The 20,635-nt window shown below is 41.7% G+C and overlaps 2 protein-coding genes across 8 annotated transcripts in view; one reads left to right on the forward strand and one right to left on the reverse strand.

Annotated features, from left to right (window-relative positions):
- APLP2 (amyloid beta precursor like protein 2) overlaps positions 1–20,341 on the reverse strand; it is a 70,771-nt gene extending 50,430 nt beyond the window's left edge. For all 7 annotated transcript variants that reach the window (XM_081239020.1, XM_081239019.1, XM_081239018.1 and 4 more), the window contains exon 1: positions 20,139–20,341. In XM_081239020.1, coding sequence (XP_081095146.1) covers positions 20,139–20,243 — 105 coding nt within the window. In that variant the 5' untranslated portion in view covers positions 20,244–20,341. The remainder of the gene's footprint in view (positions 1–20,138) is intronic.
- Positions 3,994–6,376, forward strand: LOC308619615 (mitochondrial carrier homolog 2-like). The gene has a single exon (XM_081238616.1). The coding sequence runs from the start codon at positions 4,236–4,238 to the stop codon at positions 4,761–4,763; it is 528 nt and encodes a 175-aa protein (XP_081094742.1). The 5' UTR covers positions 3,994–4,235; the 3' UTR covers positions 4,764–6,376.
- Positions 20,342–20,635: the final 294 nt, after the last annotated feature.

A 20,635-nucleotide genomic window follows, 5' to 3' on the forward strand; every position in this document is an offset into this window, starting at 1 on the left:
TAGATGCTGCTCGCCTAGTATCAGATCACCATGAGGATATTTTAGTGAGGATCCAATCGTCCAGGGACTGGTGCTGGATTTATAATCTGCCTTAACTCCCCACATCCTGTGACAAGTTTGCTTCTTCACTCATCACACACCCACACACACGTAATGGCTCAGCTTGGCTGGGAGCTTATCAGCTTTGAGTCGCTGCTTTGTATTTAATCTTTCAAAATCAATACTTAAAACATTTTAATCTGATTTTAATCTGTCCTATTTCCATTGTTTAAAAACAACACTAACCAACACTCAGTCTCAATGACTTGTATCAATTCACAAGATTAATCTTTCAAAACAACAGCCCAGCAGGATATTTCATTAATGTAGATCCTGAGGCAGTTAATCAAGCCTCAAGTAATCATTTTTCTTAAAGAGTTGCTATGAGAGACAGAGAGAGAGAGAGACACGGAGGGGGAGGGAGAGAGAGGGGGACAGAGAGGGAAGAAAAAAAGAGTTGCTATAAGGAAAAACATTCATACAGCATTAAGCAGAAATCCTCTTCAAAAGGGGGGAGGGGCATGGCAGAGTCCAACCAGCCAATCAGCGAAGGTTCTGCTATGAAATGTGGTTTGCAATTCACTTGAAAATGAGTAATAAATCGTTATTGCAAGAGGTGATTTCAAGCCAACTTTCTCCTCTTTTCAAGAAGCATTGAAAACTCTGTGCCTCTAGATGACAGAGAACAGACAGGGGTATAAGACAAAATGACAACCCACACTCGGCCTCCCTTGGGGAGACTAGAATCTCTGACAAATCAAGGGGGCCTGCTGCTGCTGCTGCCATACCCAAAAAAATAAAAATAAAGGCAACAAGTGTTGGCCAAGGTGTGTAGAAACTGGAACCCTCGCCACTGATGGTGGGAATGTAAAATGGTGCAGCCACTGTGGAAAAGAGGCTGGCGGTTCTCAAAAGGTTAAACATAGAATTACCATATGATCCAGCAATTCCACTTTCCAGTACATACCCAAGAGAACTGAAAGCAGGAACTTAATGGCTGACAATATAAAAATACCTGGAAGTAAACCCTGTAAGTAGGTTCTTTAAAAAAGATAAGCTAGATTAAAATAATCTGTTTTTAAAAGACTGGAGAAGTGTTGACTATCATTTTCCCAACCACCTAAAATGCTTCTTTTGTTTATCATCTTAGGATGATAAACAAAAGAAGCCAAAAAGTTCCTTGGGTGTTTAAGTAAAAATAAGACATTTTTCATTCCACCAAGAACTTTACTGAAAAACATATTCACCGTTTCTTTTTTTAATTTATTTATTTTTGTCTGCATTGGGTTTTCGTTGCTGCACGGGCTTTTCTCTAGTTGCGGTGATCGGGGGGTTACTCTTCGTTGCAGTGCGTGGGCTTCTCATTGTGGTGGCTTCTCTTGTTGTGGAGCATGGGCTCTAGGCACGTGGGCTTCAGTGGTTGCAGCATGTGGGCTCAGTAGTTGTGGCACACGGGCTTAGTTGCTCCGCGGCATATATTCACCATTTTATTCCACTACCTTCTGCCATTTTTCAGGCAACTTCCTAATTTCATCTTCCCAAAACTTTTAATCTTTTTTTGGTGAATTTTATTTTTTTATACAGCAGGTTATTAGTTATCTATTTTATACATTAGTGTATGTATGTCCATCCCAATCTCCCAATTCATCACACCACCACCAGCAGCCCCCCCACCCCGCCAGCTTTCCCCCCTTGGTGTCCATACGCCAAAACGTTTTATCTTTTTGAGCGAAGAACTGTCCCAGGTGCCTTTTAGTCTTCCAGGGAATTGAAATGTTTTCCATTAAGAGAATTTTGTAAAGACTGAAATAAATGGAAATCCAAAGGTGCAATGTCCGGTGAATACGGCAGATGAATCAGAACATCCCAGCCAAGCTGTAATTGTTTTTGCCTGGTCATCAAAGAAACATGCAGTCTTGCGTTATCCTGACGAAAGATTATGCGTTTTCTGTTGACTAATTCCGGATGCGTTTGGTCGAGTGCTACTTTCAGTGGGTCTAACTGGGAGCAGTACTGGTTGGAATTAATCGTTTGGTTTTCCGGAAGGAGCTCATAATAGAGAACTCCTTTCCAATCCCACCACATATACAACATCACCTTCTTTGGATGAAGACTGGCCTTTGTTGTGGTTGGTGGTGGCTCATTTCACTTGCCCCACGATCTCTTCCATTCCACGTTATTGTACAGTATCCACTTTTCATCACCCATCACAATTTGTTTTAAAAATGGAACATTTTCATTATGTTTAAGTAGAGAATCGTATGCAGAAATACTGTCAAGAGGCTTTTTTCTCTCAACTTACATGGAACCCAAACATCAAAGCGATGAACATAACCAAACTAGTGCAAATGATTTTCAATGCTCGATTTGGATATTTTGAGTATGTCGGCTATATCCTGAGTGGTATAACACTGATTGTTCTCAATTAATGTCTTTGTTTGATCGCTATCAACTTCAACTGGGCTACCTGACCGTGGAGTAACGTCCAGCGAGAAATCTCCAGCACGAAACTTCGCAAACCACTTTTGACACGTTCCATCAGTCAAAGCACTTTCTCCATACACTGCACAAATCCTTTTGTGCATTTCAGTTGTTTTTAGTTTTCTTGAAATAATAAAGCATAATATGCTGAAAATGTTTTTTCTTTTTTTTTTCTGCGGTACGCGGGCCTCTCACTGCTGTGGCCTCTCCCGTTGCGGAGCACAGGCTCCGGATGCACAGGCCCAGCGGCCATGGCTCATGGGCCCAGCCGCTCTGCGGCATATGGGATCCTCCCGGACCAGGGCACGAACCCGTATCCCCTGCATTGGCAGGGGGACTCTCAACCACTGCGCCACCAGGGAGGCCCTGAAAATGTTTTTTCTTCCATCTTCGATATTAAAATGGCTACACAAAAATTCACCAATTTTGATAATTTTTTTAAAAATGCATCCTCATGGGCTTCCCTGGTGGCGCAGTGGTTGAGAGTCCGCCTGCCGATGCAGGGGACGCGGGTTCATGCCCCGGTCCGGGAAGATCCCACATGCCGCGGAGCGGCTGGGCCCGTAAGCCACAGCTGCTGAGCCTGCACGTCCGGAGCCTGTGCTCCGCAACAGGAGAGGCCACAACAGTGAGAGGCCCGTGTACCGCAAAAAAAAAAAAAAAAGCATACTCATATGACAGCTGTCAAAATACAATCTAACAGAACTGTTTCAAATGAAGTTAAAGACAACTAAGCACTACTAGAGCCATCTTACAGAAACATCCAAATGAACTTTTTGGCCAACCCAATATATGTTGCCCTCAGCTGTGTGCTATGTGTTCTATGCAGTGGCCTGCATACAGTAATTTAATAAATGTCTGTCAATAATGATGACCATGAAGAACTTCAAATAAACCAGTTACCAGGGAAAGTCTTCAACTCTGTAACAAGTTATATCCAAAGGTTCTTTTAAACGTCAATCTGAGATACAGCTAAAAGGATAAAAAGAGATATCTACTGCATACTGTTTGCATTAAAGAAAAATTAGAAATGTAAATTATAAAGAAACAAATAAATGACAGAATTAGAAGACTCTTGTTTTTACATAAAATCCTGAAAAGATGGGCAAGTTCAAAGATATGCATGTTATTTGAGCGGGGGGCGGTTCTGTCACTAGAAAGCTAATAATTTATACAAATCTCAACTACTTCCAGTGTTTTAGGAAAAAATTATCCTTAAAAACTTAATTCTAGGCGCACCGCGGGCGGGCCAGTGAAGCCAGCGGTCCTGGCACGTGATCCAGGACCAGCTTCGTCACTTAGTGGCTCCATCTGTCCGTCCATGGATGCCATCGTGGAGGACGCAGCCAGTCGGGTGCCCCCGGGCTCCGGTCTCACCATCCTGTCCCAGCCGCTCATGTACATGAAGGTGTTCATCCAGGTGGGATATGAGCCTCTTCCACCAACAACAGAATGAAATATTTTGGGGCAGCAATTTTGTCAGCTTCCCGGCCTCTCATTATGCTCAGCACATTGCGAGCATCAGTGGGAAGCGTGGGTTGTTCACAGGCTTAACTCCAAGACTGTGTTCAGGGGTCCTTGGAACTGTGGTCCGTGATAAAGTTTTACAGCGTTACCAGGAGTGTGACAATGCTGAGGAGTCAGGATCTGGAAATGTACAGAAAGAAGTTTCGTCTTCCTTTGACCGAGTTATCAAGGAGACAACTCGAGAGGTGATGGCTCGTTCTGCTGCTACTCTCATCACACATCCCTTCCATGTGATCACTCTGAGATCTATGGTACAATTCATTGGCAGAGAATCCAAGTACTGTGGACTTTGTGGCTTCCTAGCAACTATCTATCAGGAAGAAGCCATCCTAGGATTTTTTGCAGGTCTTTTTCCTCGCCTCCTAGGTGACAGCATTTCTTTGTGGCTCTGTAACTCACTGGCCTACCTTGTCAACACTTATGCACTGGAAGGTGGGGTTTCCACCATGAATGAAATGAAGAGTTATTCCCAAGCTGTCACAGGATTTTTTGCCAGTATGTTGACGTACCCCTTTGTGCTTGTCTCTAATCTTATGGCTGTCAACAACCGTGGGCTTGCTGGTGGATGCCCTCCCTACTCCCCAATATATTCTTCTTGGATAGATTACTGGTGCATGCTACAAAAAGAGGGAAATATGAGCGGAGGAAATAGCTTGCTTTCCCGGAAGGTCCCCTATGAGAAGACTTATTGTTGTGACCTAAGAATGTTAATTTGAAGATGTGGGGCAGGGACAGTGACATTTCTATAGTCCCAGATGCTCAAAATTATGGGAGAGAATGTTGATTTCTATATAGTGTGGCACTTTTTAAATAATCATTTAATCTTGGGAAAATGGGAAAAAAACTTAATTCTATCATTTTATAAATATTCCTTAGTTCTTTCTACATAACTGAGCCCATTGTGTGTTCATCTAAGTTCAAAGACTCTAGATCTCAAAAGCACCAAATAAGCACTAACTCCATCAAACCATGTGCTACTCAACAATAAAATAAAGGCAAAACGCAATAAAATATTCAAATTATGGTTCCAATACTGCTGCAAACATCCAACCACTGGCTGGCAGGCAGCATTCTCATGCAATAACTCAAAATATTTGTGCATCAGCTTAAGTACTCCAAACTCAGAGTGTGGAAGGCAACTAAAAGTGGTGGATATTGCATATTTAAAAATGCAGGGAGTTCAAATGCCCCAAACCATGAACGGTGATTCAATTAAAAGTGATACTGTAAAATATTTTAATGGCTTGGAAAGTTTTTCAGTATGTCCAAAGGCAGGAAAACAGCTTATAAACATGTAAGGGGGAATCCATCCTTTCAAAAAACAAAGATGTCCAGAACACAGACCAGGAAAATTTTAAAGTTACTTACCTGGATGGTAAATTACAGTTAATTTCTTTCTGTTTTTTGTTTTGTTTTGTTTTGTTTGTTTTTTTAGCTTTACCTGTGTTTTCCAGATTTTTCACAATGACCATATATATATATATATTTTTAACACAGGATACACACTAAGAGTCACCATAATAATCATCTGTAAAAAATCAATTTAGAATCTCAGTCTTTAATGAAAGGCTGTAAGAAGTAGCAAATAGGTTACTGAGATGATACACACTCAAGTCATAACGTACAATGACTGTAAATCTAAATTCCATGACCTGATACTGGTTTGGTAGTGGAGAAAGATGGAGAAATAACCTCAGAAGAGTTTTCTCTTTACTTTCTGATTACTAAGAATCACCTATTGCAAATTTTTGCCCAAATGTTGACTGTTTGGTAACTTTCCATAAACTTTTGGTGGCCCCATGCTGACCTGAGATATCCCTTCTCCAGGCCTCTGACCAGGCCATCTGTTCTACCAGTTAGCACAAACTTGAGAGCCAGTTCATCACTTACTGATTGTGACCTTGGTCAAGTTACTTTATCTGTTCACGCCTTGGTTCCTATGTCTGTAAAACAGGGATAACCACAGTATGTGTCCCAGAAGGTAGTTCAAAGGTTTCCGTGAGTACATGTACAACACTATACATACTAATTGCACCATAAATATAACTATCACTGTTATTATCACTCCAACCACCACCAGAATCTGCCACTCTATTCCTGCTTGTCTATTCTTCTTCCCCAATACCTAAAGTAACACAGGTTCTCTCTATAAACTCCCAGTAGATATCTAATTTCAAGGGAATTAATTTCCAATTATGGTCAACTAGGTAATTCAGACCAACCCTCCTGATGAGGACAGCTAGAAAAGCAACATACAATATTTTTCAAAAGCACTTAGTTAGAGACTTCCCTAGTGGTCCAGTGGTTAAGACTCTGAGCTCCCAATGCAGGGGGCCTGAGTTCGATCCCTGGTCAGGGAACTAGATCCCACGTGCCGCAACCTAAGATCCCACATGTCACAATGAAGATCCCACACTCGGCAACAAAGATCCCACGTGCGGCAACTAAGACTCAGCGCAGCCACATAAGTAAATATTTTTTAAAAGCACTTAGTTAAAGGCAGTAGGGACCTAAAAAGACAGTGAAGGTTTCCTAGGTCAGTAACCAGAGGAGGATGAAAGTCCAAGGAGATGAATATAGCTCACAGGGCTTCTTTCCTCGGGGGATGATGAAAGATCCTAAAGGGAATAGCTGAGCAGTGCTTTTAACAGCCTGTAAGGACCAACGGGAAAGGGACTGGAGTCCAGGGCAGGAGGGAGAGGAGAAAGGAAACATACTTGGAAATACACTAGTGGTTTGGAGTTGATACCCCAATGCAGGCTGAACCTAGAAGGGTAATCCAGAATTGACAGGACTTCACAGAGACTGCAGCTCAACTTCCAATCCTCTCAATCCGTGAAATGAGAGATCCTGGATCTCTAGTTCATCAAACTCCAGGTAGAAGCAAATCAAACATTCTCTGGAGCATAACATTAGCCTAGGCCTTAAATTAATCTATAAGCATTTGTGTAAATAAAACGTATGGCTCATAATCAAAAATAACTTGAGGGCCTCCCTGGTGGCGCAGTGGTTGAGAGTCCGCCTGCCGATGCAGGGGATACGGGTTCGTGCCCCGGTCTGGGAGGATCCCATATGCCGCGGAGCGGCTGGGCCCGTGAGCCATGGCCGCTGGGCCTGCGCGTCCGGAGCCTGTGCTCCGCAACGGGAGAGGCCACAACAGTGAGAGGCCCGCATACCACAAAAAGAAAAATAAAAAAAAAAAAAAAAAAAAAAAAAAATAACTTGACAAACAAGGAAACAAGATAACATGAATAAATAACCAGCAGAAACAGACAACAGGAAAAGATCCACAGGGACCCCAAACACAGGAATTAACAGATAGAGACTCCACGTATACTTTTCATGTTCAAAGACACAAAAGACAAAAATTGAGAATTTCATCTCTGATCTAGGAACAATTAAAAAAAACAATTTTAAATTATAAAACTGAAAATCACAACAACTAAAATTAAGAACTCAATGGATGGGACTTCATGGTAGACTAAATATAGCTGGAGAAATCATTAGTAAGCCGAAAGATGGGTCAAAAGAAAAGCTATCAAATGAGGCATGGAAAAACACAGGACAGAGTAACAGTGTCTACGATGTTTGTTTTTGGAGTCCCAGAGAAAAGAGAAATAGGCAGAAGCAATATTTAAATACTTAAATACTTAGATAATGGCTGATAATTGTCTAAAACTGATGAAAGACATCAAATCACAGATTCAAGGAGCTCTACAAGCCAAAGACAGTCAGCCTTCCATATCCTCAGACTGTGTATCCATGTATTGAAACTACTGAGGAGAAAAAAAATTCAGAAAATTCATAATAGCAAAACTCAAATTTGCCATGGGCCAACTATTTACATAGCATTTACATTATATTTACAACTATTTACATAGCATTTACATTATATTTACAACTATTTACATAGCATTTACATTATATTTATAACTATTTACATAGCATTTACATTGCATTAGGTATTTTAAGTAATCTAGAGATGACTGCAAGTATACAGGAGGATATTTGACGGTTACATGCAAATACTAGAACCATTTTACATAACAGACTTGAGCATCACAGATTTTGGTACTGGGGGTAGGGGTGTCTTGGAACCAACCCCCAAGGATGCCAAGGGACTACACATTTTTTAAAAATCCAAACCTAGGTACATAGTAAAATTGCTGAAAATCAGATTCAAAGAGAAAATCTACTAAGTAATCAGAGATAAGGGACACATTATCTTCAAAGGAACAACAGTCTGACAGTTAATTCCAATAAGCTATTGATAATATTGAACACCAAGATGTTGACCAGGAATAGAATAAAGAATAAGATCTTTAAAACAATGAAAGAAATTCTATTCCCAATGAACCTATCTTGCAAGAAAGACACTAAGACAGGTATTTGGTGAAAGAATATATGTCACCAGCCAACCTTAAGAAAATTCTAAAGTGTGTCTTGGAAGACAAAAAATTATCCCAAAACGAAGGTCGGAGATACAAAAGGCAGGAAGAATAACAAAGAGAATATGTAAATCTAAATCAGAGGCTTTCAAACTCACTGCATCTTTGAATCACCGGAGGAGTTTTTAAGAAACACTAATTTGACACCCTCCCTCAAGAGACCCTGATGAAATCTGTCTGAATTGGAGCGCAGACAATCTGTGTTTTGTAAATGTTCCCCCAGATGATACCATTGTGCCTCCAAAGTTCATAATCACTGATCTAAATTCATTTGACTTTATAAAACATGGTTTGTATGAGGTCTTCTGGGGTTTAAATGAAATTAACATACATAACAACAATGGCAAAAATGTTGAGAGGGGTTAAATAGAGTTAAAGTGTTCTAATAACCTTCTACTGAGCAGGAGGAGGGCAAAAATATCAATTAATATAAGACACTGATTAAGTGAAAGATATTGAAATGTCTAAAGTAACAACTAAAGGGAAAACAAAAGATTATACAAATATGTTCCAAAGTAATAGGAGAGAGAAGTAAAATAATAACCACCTCCAAAGGAGTTAAATAAGGGAATAAACAGAGCAACCTAAATGTCCATTAATAAGTGAATGAATAAAAAAAAATATGGTGTACACACACACACACACACACACACACACAACAGACACACACACACACACAGGAATATTATTTAGCTATGAAAAAGGATATCCTAGCATTTGCAACAACAACATAATCCCCTTGAGGGGATTACGCTAAGTGAAATAAGTCAGACGGAGGAAGATAAATACTGTATAATCTCACTTATATGTGGACTCTAAAAACACTGAACTCGTAGATATAGAGAAAACATCACTCATTGTCAGAGGTGGGAAGTGGGGGTTGAGGGGTGGAGGGCGGGCAAAATATGTGAAGGTGGTCAAAAGGTACAAACTTCTAGTTATAATATAAATAAGTCCTGGGGATGTAATGTACAGCATGGTGACTATAATTAATAACACTGTACTGTATATTTTAAAGTTGCTAAGAGAGTTAACCTTAAAAGTTCTCGGGCTTCCCTGGTGGCGCAGTGGTCGAGAGTCCGCCTGCCAATGCAGGGGACGCGGGTTCGTGCCCCGATCTGGGAAGATCCCACATGCCGCGGAGCAGCTGGGCCCGTGAGCCATGGCCTTTGAGCCTGCGCGTCCAGAGCCCGTGCTCTGCAACAGGAGAGGCCACAACAGTGAGAGGCCCGCATACAGAAAAAAAAAGTTCTCATCACACACACATGAAAATAAGTAACCATCTGTGGTGATGGATGTTAACTACTCTTACTGTGGTGATCATTTCACAACACATACAAATATCAAATCATTATGTTGTGCACCTGAAACTAATATAATGTTATGTGCCAATTACACTTCAATTTAAAAAAAAGAAAAAAAAGAAACATAAGAACCAGCAGAGCAAACAAAAAACACTAAATAAGAAGGTAGATGAAAACCCAAATACTTCAGCAATCACATTAAATGTAAATGGACTAAATATTCCAGTAAAAGACAAACACTGTCTCCTAAGTTAACAAAAGAAAAAAGAACCATAAACACATCTAAAACACAAAGATGTAAATAGTAGACAAAGTATTGATAAAGGCAAAAACCTTACTGGAGATAACAAGGGAAACTATAACTCTGAGAAGTCCAGTTCTTCAGGAATAGATAGCAATTTAAAATCTGTATGCACCTAATAATAGCCTCAAAATAAGCAAAGCAAAAATTGTCAGAATGACAAGGAGAAAAACAACTTTCCCAAAATCACAGTTGGAGATTTTTAACATACCTTTCTCAATAAAAGAAAAAAAGAAGATTTAAAAAATCATAAGAATAAAGATCTGAACATGAAAACAGCATGATCAGAATACATATAAAACACTGGAAGTAACAACTACAGAATAAACATTTTCTCTATGCACACAACAAAAATTCTATCATAAACTAGGTCATGAAGCAAGTCTCAACAAATTTCAAAAAACCGAAACCATACAGACTAATTCTCTGACCACAATGCAGTTAACTTAGAAATAAACAGCAAAAAGACAACCAGATAATCTCCATATCTTTGGAAATTAAGAAGTGTACTTCTAAATTACCTGTGGGTAAAAAAATTAAACCACAATGGAAAAATCTATTTTTTTACTTGAATGATAATGCAAATATTATATATCAAAACTTTCATGTTGTTTAATGGTACAAATTTGTAAACAGCAGATAAACTCTGGAGATCTAACATTCAGCACAGTGATTACAGTCAACAATTCTGTTTTATAAACTTCAAAGTTGCTAAAGGACTAGATCTTAATAGCTCTCACCACCAAAAAGAAATTATAATTATGTTTGATAGAGGTATTAGCAGCAATGGTACAATGGTAAACATACTGCAATATAAAAATGTATCAAATCAGAACACTGTACACCGTAAACTTACATAATGTTATATTCAATTATATCTCGTTTTTTTAAAATAAAAGGAAAGAAATAAAACTGTCACAATTCACAGAATATACTCAGAAATTTTCAAAATTACAGATAAATTATTAGAATTAGTACACAAGCTTAGCAAGACCGCTGAATACATGATCAATTTGAAAATATCAACTTCAACAACCACAACAAAATGACAACTTTAAGATGCCATTTACAGTAGCATTTTAAAAAATCAAATATCTATATAAATAAATCTAATATAAGATGTACAAGATCTCTATGCAAAAAACTATAAAACACTGAGGGTAATTAGAGAGGACCTAAATAAAGGTATATGCCATGTTTCTGGGTTGGAAGACTCAAGTATTGGAAAAATGTCTGTTTTTCCCAATTCAGCTACAGACTCAATACAATCGAATCTAAATTCCAACAAGTGTTTTTGGCTAAATGTGGCAAATGTAAATGGAAAGAAAAGGGTAGAATAGTCAAGACATTACTGAAGACAACCAAGGCAGAAGGGCTTGCTCTAGTACTTATAAAACCTTATTATAGGGACCTCCCTGATGGCACAGTGGTTAAGAATCCGCCTGCCAATTCCAGGACACGGGTTCAAGCCCTGGTCCGGGAAGATCCCACATGCCACGGAGCAACTAACCCCGTGTGCCACAACTACTGAGCCTGCACTCTAGAGCCTGAGAGCCACAACTACTGAGCCCGTGTGCCATAACTACTGAAGCCCACGCTGCTAGAGCCTGTGCTCTGCAACAAGAGAAGCCACTGCAATGAGAAGCCTGTGCACCTCAACGAAGAGTAGCCCCCGCTCGCCACAACTAGAGAAAGCCCGCACGCAACAACGGGGACCCAACGCAGCCCAAAAATATAAATAAATAAATAAATAAATAAATAAAATTATTTAAAAAACAAAAAAACCTTATTATAAAGCACAGTCATTAAGACAGTGTGGACTTGGTACAGGGATACAGAAAAGATCAATGGATTAGGAGAGCCCAGAAATAGACTCATCCATACAGAGATATTAATTAACAACAAAGGTGGCATGGGAGAACAGAAGGGAAAGGAGACCTTGACAATAAATGGTGCAAGTTGGATAGCCATACGGAAAAAATAATAATAATAAAAAGACCAATACTTCATATCTACACAAGAATCAGTTCCAGGTAAACTGTAGCTCCAAATGTGACAGGCAAAACAAAAGGCCCCTAGTAGGCAACAGGAGAATAACTGTGTCCTCAGGGCGGGGAAAACTTCTCACATGGGACACAAAAAGCACCTACCATAATTTAAAAAAATAAAACTGATAAATTAGACATTAAACTTAAGAACTTCCTCTAAAGACATCATTAAGAATAGCGTAAAAAGGCAAGCAGCAGAGAGGACAGTATTATCTCAATAACCTCAAACCAGAAACATTCCAAATGTCCATCAACAGTAGAACAAATTGTGGTTTCTTCATACATTGGAATACTATACAGCTGTGGAAACAAGTGAACCACAGCTATGCTCATCAATCCAAATGACCCTCAAAAACATGTTCAGTGAAAGAAGCCAGATACTCAATATATACTGAAAGATTCCATTTATATAAAGCGAGAAAACAGGAAAAACTAAACTACAGCGTTTAGGGATGAACGCTTGGGTGGTAAAACTATAAAAAAGAAAAGCAAGACATAATCACCATAGAAGTCGGGATAATAGTTGGGGGAGGGGAGGGGGAAGTGAGGGACGGGAATGTTCTATTTCTTGACCTTGGCAGTGGTCACACAAGTATGTTTTAAGACAATACATGGAGCTATAACTTTTTTTCCTTTGTGTATTTAAATTTTTAAAAGCTCAAAAAGATTCCAGGCTTGAGATGTGGGTGGAGAGGGCTGCAATGTTGCCTTGAGTGCTTGGCACCTTCATGAGCACAGGGCTACCCTTACTTTCAGTTCAAATATCTTAGCATCGTTACCTTCTAAAATCATCCTAATATGCTCGAACAATTAGCACTCTGCACTGATAAATATTTATTACAACTCTAAGAGCCTGGGTAAGTTTCTTCGGAATCCAGAGAGATGAAAGGGGTCTCTCTCAACACGAAAACACGAGTGGGAATGCTGAATTCCCAACTCAAGGTAAGAGTTACTTCTGGAAAGGAAGGTTAATGGGATGGGGGAAAGTTCAAAGGAGGCCTAACAATGTTTTATTTCTCTACTGATGATGTTTTAGTTCTTTAAAAAAAAAAAAAAACAGGCTAAAGCAAAAACAGAAAGTGCTAAAATTTCACAAAACTGGGTGGTGGATATGAGTATCTTGTATATATTTACTATACTATGTTGGTCATATTCATAATTAAAGTGTCCTATACTCTTCACACTCTTACTGGCTCATTTCTCCAGGTAAAAATTCTGCTTCAGCCTAGGTAAGTCATCTATTTAGCCTTCCAGAGCCAATATATAAAAATTTGACAATGCTCACATTCTTCACCAACACTAAATCCCATGTGTTCTTCTTCTCTAGGCTGATTACCTCCCTTACAAATGTTCACATACTCCTCCATTCCTGCCTTTCTGTTCTGGATGGCAATATCCCTCAAAAGGACGTGCCGAGATCCTGATACATCACCTGAGAGGTTCCTTTGAGGTCTCAATTTCACCGGCAAACTTTTAACTCACAGATCATTTAGGTAAGAATACATTCATTCTTTTTCTTTCCAGCCAGCCTAGCTATATAACCTCCCAAACAGATAATGCCCTGGTAGCAGACGTTGGGTTGCTATCTACCCAACGTCCACAGACCTCTTTTCCAACAGAACCCAGTGTGCAGTCTAAGCCTATCACAGCGCCACCATCCCCTCCCCACCCATGACTGGTGTGGCTGGAAGCACCTGATATAATTCTGTACAGTAAGACTTGAGGGGTCTTGTGCTGATGCGCTCTGAGAAAGCCCCACAATCCTCTGGATGTTATCAAATCAAAGTACGTGCTCTGAAACTGCAACAGCCATTCTGCAGCCACAGGAGGCGTGAGGCTGAGGAAGGCAGAGTAGAAAGGTTGTGCTGAGCTGTTCCATTAACCCACACCACAGGTGCCCCACTCTAAACGCTGATTGACTTTTTCTGGACCACAACCTTATTCCAGTCATATTGGTTACTGTGTCGGCCTCTTCCTAATAGTTTGTCTACCAACTAGGCCAATGATCATAAATCTGGTGCCAGTAACCTTTTCTCTTCCAATAATCCCATACACTGATTTTGGTAAGATTCCCCACAAGTGGTCACCGTTTCTTTCCTTAAAATTTGTTATCAGATACAAAGATAGGGACTTCCCTGGTGGCGCAGTGGTTAAGAATCCGCCTACCAATGCAGGGGACACGGGTTCGAGCCCCGATGCGGGAAGACCCCACATGCCGCGGAGCCACTAAGTCCCGTGCGCCACAACTACTGAGCCTGCGCCTAAAGCCCGCGAGCCACAACTACTGAGCCCACGTGCCGCAACTACTGAAGCCCGCGCGCCTAGAGCCCGTGCTCCGCAACAAGAGAAGCCACCGCAATGAGAAGCCTGCGCACCGCAAAGAGTAGCCCCCTGCTCGCTGCAACTAGAGAAAGCTCGGGCGCAGCAACAAAGACCCAACGCAGCCAAAAAAAGAAAAGAGAGAACTTGCATATTATATTAAAAAGCATTAGACGTTTTTAAAAACCTATGGAAAATATAAAAAGGCAAAGTCCCCTGTAATTACATCCTTCAAAGATAACCACTGTTAACAGTTTGGCATATATTGATTCATGATAATATTACAACATCTATGAAATTAGTTTCTTTTAAAGAAAATATTCACATCAGGTTTTTTTTTTTTTAATTTTTAATTTTATTTTATCTATTTTTGGCTGCGTTGGGTCTTCGTTGCTGCGCACAGACTTTCTCTAGTTGTGATGAGCGGGGGCTACTCTTCATTGTTGTGCGCGGTCTTCTCATTGCGATGACTTCTCTTGTTGTGGAGCACGGGCTCTAGGTGTGCAGGCTTCAGTAGTTGTGGCACGCGGGCTCAGTAGTTATGGCGCACAGGCTCAGTAATCGTGGCACATTGGCTTAGTTGCTCCGCGGCATGCGGGATCTTCCCAGACCAGGGCTCGAACCCATGTCCCCTGCATTGGCAGGTGGATTCTTAACCACTGAGCCACCAGGGAAGCCCCACATCAGGTTTTTTGATAGTGGAGAAAACAGGTAGACCGGAGTAAAAAGAAATCTGCAACCAAAACACCCTGATATAGAAGAAAGAGCAAGCAACAGACTCAGAATACGACAGACCAATTTTCACCCTGGCCCTGCTGCACTGCCTTGAACCCTCCGCCTCACCTGACTCCCGTTTTAGGTATGGATACGAATACCTACTTCACCAGACTTTGGGGGGCTTACATAAGATAATGTCCCCCAATGAGTTCTGTTGGCTTTCTGTTTGCTGGAGTTTGTTTCTCTCTACCTGCACATAAAAATCCCCTGGGGAGCCTGTGACAATGAGAATCCCAGACATCCTCAATGAGAATCTCTGGGGGTAGGGCCTGGAAACCACATCATGCAAGTGCACTGCAGAGGAAAAGGCCCTACGCATAGTTGCTTTTATTACTGCACTGTTTAGCATCTAACACAGAACCTGGTAGCAGTGTTCATTTCAATAAACACTAGTGGGATGAATAACAAATGAAAAGTTGTATTTTAAAAATAGATTATAGTTATGTTTCAAAAAGTTTCATTAAAAAAAGCCTTCATGATGCTTATGTAAGAAAATTTATCTCAGCAATAAAGTAGTTATTAGTTGTCCCTATACAAAGAACTGGAACTTGTTTCTATTTGAATGCGCCTACATGGTTCACTTTCCATCCTAGGACATAAATCAAGGTACACTATACGAAATTTAATTAAGAGTCAAGGTAATCTAGTTTATCTCACTAAAAAAACAACTCATGAAAATTGGATTATGGGTGATTTCGAATTCTCAAATGGCCACCCTCCACAGACTTTACAGTTACTGTACAAAAATTTATCCCTACTTTTTATCACACAGAAAACTATTTTCTTTCAGTAGTTCATTTTAGAACAATTGAAAATACTAATTGTTAGGTACCAGCTTCAATACGCAATTTATGTGTCACTTTGATAAAATGTATGTACCTGAGAGCTCTAGGAGGATACACACCACACCAAAACGTTTACAGTGAGAGTTCCCTGGACAACACAATCTCAGATTATTTTTCATTTCTTATTGTTCAAATGCATTTAAAATTTTTACAATGAATATGCACTCCCTATATAATTTTTCTTATTTTAAAAAAAAATGCAAAAGCCCAAGAATTCAGTAAGAGAAATATAATTAAGGAATCCTGAAAGGTTTTTAAGTTTTAATTTTCCAGAGTTGAAACAATATCAGATAAGTTAAAAATATGATTTTTATATTTGGAAAAAAATTAACCCTTCACATATTATTGCCAAGAATTCTAAAGCTCTTTAACAAACAAAAAAAACATGTTTTCAAATGCTATGAAGGACATTATTGGTTCAACTGGCAAAATGGAATACAGACAGCAGACTTGATCAAAGTATTGTATCAAAGTTAAATTTCTTTAAGCTGATAACTGTACTAAGCTTATGTAAGACAACTTCCTTGGTTCTTAGGAAATACTCACTGAAGTTTTCAGGGGTAGAGGGACATGATGTATGCAACCTGCTCTCAAAACGGTTCAGCAAAAAATACGTAATAACAAAATGAATGAAAAAGCAAATGCTGAAGAGGAGAAATGTTAAATTGATGAATCTGGGTAAAGGGTATAAGAGCTGTTCGTACAATTTTTATATTTTTTGTAACCTTGAAATTATTTCTAAATAAAAATTCTAATTGAAAAAAGTAAAAGAAAAATATTCAAAATTGTTCTTAAGATCATACTGGACCAACTTTAAGCAAGACTTTATTGGGGGAAAAAATAGCAACGTATTTAAAAATTGTGCTCATAAAAACACTCACGCAGCACCAACCTTAAGCAAGAAATTAAATTAGTATTGTCCAGTAGATATGAGTTACATATGTTGTATTTTCTAGAAGACACATTAAAATTAGAAGAAACAGGTGAAACTAATTTTAATATGTTTTACTTAGCCAATGTGTAAAATATTATCATTTCAATACAAGCAATATGAAAATTATAAATGAGTTATTTTACAAGTTTTTTCATACTAAGTCTTCAAAATTTGGTGTGCATTCTACACCTACAGCACACCTCAATTCAGATGCTAAATTTTCACAAGAAATACTGGATCTGCATTTAGATTTCATAAAATGTATCAAATAGTTTAAAAAACAGACTCATACCAAGTTGTTTCAAACACAGTTAAATGTTTTCCAATCACCGAATAGAGTATTTGTTTTTAAATATAAATTAGCTAAAATTAAATAAAATGGAAAGTTCACTCCTCAATCACAATAGCCACACTGCAAGTGGCTACACTGTGGGACAGCCCAGCTTTAGAGGATGAAACAAACGCCCGCGAAAGGAGGGCCTGATTTGCCAAAACTCAGCTCATCACATTTATCAAACGATTTTAACATGGTTATGAGGTTAACAGGCTGATGTTCCTATCAGAGGCATTGGTATCTGTCCAGGTCATAATGTGACATCCCCTCCACCACCAATCAGAAATATCAGCACAAAGCTTCTTGGTCCTCTGCCTCAGATGTCATACGTTGAGTTTCCTGAAAATTGACTATCAAAGGGCCCACTCATTTTAAAATGTGGTGGAATGAACTGGCTCTCAGAAGCCTCAATGTCCACTGTACAGAGTGCAGAATTTCAGCACAAATACCGTCTGAGAATCCCACATGGGAGCAGGCCCACGACTGAACTTGTCTCAGATTTAACAGAGGAAGTGACCCTGAGTACAGAGACTTTTTTTCTTTTAAACAGGTGTAAGAGATTAATTCAGTCAACACCAAGCAACACTCAAGATTTGCCAATCAATAATTCTGTGCCAAGCAATTTGATCAGGGATTTGGCTAGAATCCTTCTGGCTAATCTCAATAAGGACCATCCCAAAGCAAATCCTGATTTAGGCCATTCTCATCTAAATCAAGGCTTAGGCAGTCCTTTGCCTGAAAGCAAATAAACTAAATCAAATTATATACATATGAAGGAAATTCTGCCTCTTGGACAAAAGGAAAAATCATTTGAAAGATAATTTAGCAAGTATGGGCAAAAATACAGTTCCAAAGAAGAGAAGTTTCATAACACAGCATTCAAAAACCATTTTAGGGAAATGTCTAATTCCTACTTTCTGTCTAGCCAGACTTTCCGATTGAACAATGATGTGGGTAATAATCAAATTTAATCCACAACAGCTAATTCTGATATTGTTCATTTCTCTTTCTCTGCAGGCATCAAGTATTAATATTCCATTTAAACCTGAAAGGAAGATGTACTTTAAAACTGATGGACCCTTTTTTGATGGACCCTTTTTTGTGAATTCACTAGTGCCTGAAGTTACTCATACCTTTGGGAAGTGAGGTAAAAGAATGAACAATGGTTTTTGACATCCTGACCTAAGAGTTAAATTCTATGTTCCATACAAAATCTTCTTCCTTCCCCTCCCATCCCAATGATCTTAGCTTGCTTCCCTGCGACACCATATTGCGGACCACAGATATAAATCCAACTAACCACTGTGTGGAAACGAAAATAATCCTAATCTAAAAGCATGCGTATATAAACATTAAATATTTCTACTTAAAACTTCTCCCCCCCCCGGCCCCCCAAGAACCAAAGCTTTAAGCAGGATGAATACAAGCGTTTTAAACCGTTCCATCGGAAGTTTGTTCTTGATTAGATTTATTCTAATCGTGGAAATATTTACACATTCTGCAGAAGAACACGTTCTAACTGTGGGTTTTTATTAGAAACTTCTCAGTCAATGCCTAGGTAATCAAATCCAGTCTCATTTCTCTCTGAAATTAGCCAACCACGCAGAAATCCATTGTAATTTTCAAAATAGAGAAGAGGGGAAATAAACTACACACCCGAAACATTCCAGTCCGACAGTTCAAGCACTATTTCGAGAAGGCAAGTAAAATTAAAGTCCCACGTCTCCCTTAGGAACAGAAAGGTTTCTGTGAAGCGGCCACGTCCAGGCCACCCTGCAGGACCCACGGACCTCAGCAACCCCGCCTGTCCCCACGGCCCGACCCCAGCGAATCACCCAGGAGCCCAGGCGCTGGAACATCCTCCCGGCACAGAGATGCCACGGGGTTATCAGGTGCAGAAAAACTACTTACACCAAAAAAGTACGATTAGACAAGAGTTTTTACAACGTATTCACGGGTACCGCGTCCCTGCTCGCTGAAACCCACCACAAAAGGGAGCAACACCAGCAGCAGAGAGGGGTTTCCCCTTGTTTATTGGACTCAAGGCAAACGGCTATATTTAACAATTCCCCCCGAAGGCCCGATGCCAGCACGCAGGATCTGGAGCGGGAGGCACACAGGAAGGAGAGGGCACACCCGCTGCGGGGTGCGGAGCTTCTCCGGTGCAGCCCAAGAGGTGCTCGCCCCGCACCGCGGCACTCCCCCCGGCGCCGAGCCTGGACGCCCGCATCCCCGCGGCTCGGCCCACCTCGCCAACAAAGGCCGCATCCGCCGCTCCACGGTGGGAAGCCCCGGCCCCCCGCGGGGAGCGCGCTGCCCGCCCCAGCCCGGGGCCAGGGTCTGCACAGCTGCCCCCGGAGCGAGCCCAGCTGCACCGGGTCTCGGGCTGCGGGCCGCCCCGGGGCGCACGGCAGAGGCTCGCGTGGTCGCGGTGGAGGGCGGGGTGGGCGTCTGGGCCACGCGGGGTCCCCAGAGGATGTGGCGCCGCCGCGGGCGGGATGGGGGCTGGGGCGGCCGAGGCGGCCCGCCGCTCCCCGCAACCCCGATGCCTTTCATTTGGCCTCTGCGGCGCCGGAGGCAGCCCGACCTCCAGCGCTAAGCGCTGCGCCGAACAGGGGCGGGCGGGGGAGGCACGCCAGACCCACTGCAGCGCCGGACCACCCCCACCACCCCCACGCGACGCGCTCCCCGCCCGGCCCGGACCCCACGGCCCGCCCGCCAGCAGGCCGCGCTCCCTCGCGGGCGCAGGAAAAAGGGCTCGAGCGCTCGCCCGGTGCCCACCTCAATGTAGCCGGCCAGAGCCGCGGCGGGCGCCGTGAGCCCGAGCAGCAGCAGGACCAGGAGTTTGCCCGTGGCCGCGGCGGCCGCGGTCCCGGTGGCCGCCATCCTTCGCCGGGTCGCTCTAGCGCTCGGCGCTCAAGCTCACACACTCAGACTCCGAACCTCTCCCGACCGCGACCCAGAAGCATCTGAAGCCAGTTCGCCGCCGCCCCGGGGGTTTTACACCGACCGGAACTGACTTCACAAAACCACGCCCTCCATGTCCAGCGCCCAATGCCGGCCCGCAGAACCGCCGCAAGACACCGCCCCTTGTTCAGCCCAGATCCAACCAGGGGACGGAAGGGCTCGCACCTCCCGCCGCCGCAGCCGTGCACCCCCGCCCGGCCCCGCCCCCAGCCGCTGACGCCCCGCCCCCGCCGGGACACCGAGGCCTCGAGACGCGGGGGTGTACGCGGGGGTGTGCGCAGGGTGGGTGGGGGCCCGCAGCTCGGCCCGGG

Source organism: Mesoplodon bidens (assembly GCF_964165515.1).
Source record: "Mesoplodon bidens genome assembly, chromosome: 7".
In the NCBI taxonomy this organism is placed as follows: Eukaryota; Metazoa; Chordata; class Mammalia; order Artiodactyla; family Ziphiidae; genus Mesoplodon; species Mesoplodon bidens.

What these genes read in the sequence shown, in the direction of transcription:
- LOC308619615 (XM_081238616.1), top strand. Translation starts at nt 4,236, where the DNA reads ATGGCTCGTTCTGCTGCTACTCTCATCACACATCCCTTCCATGTGATC.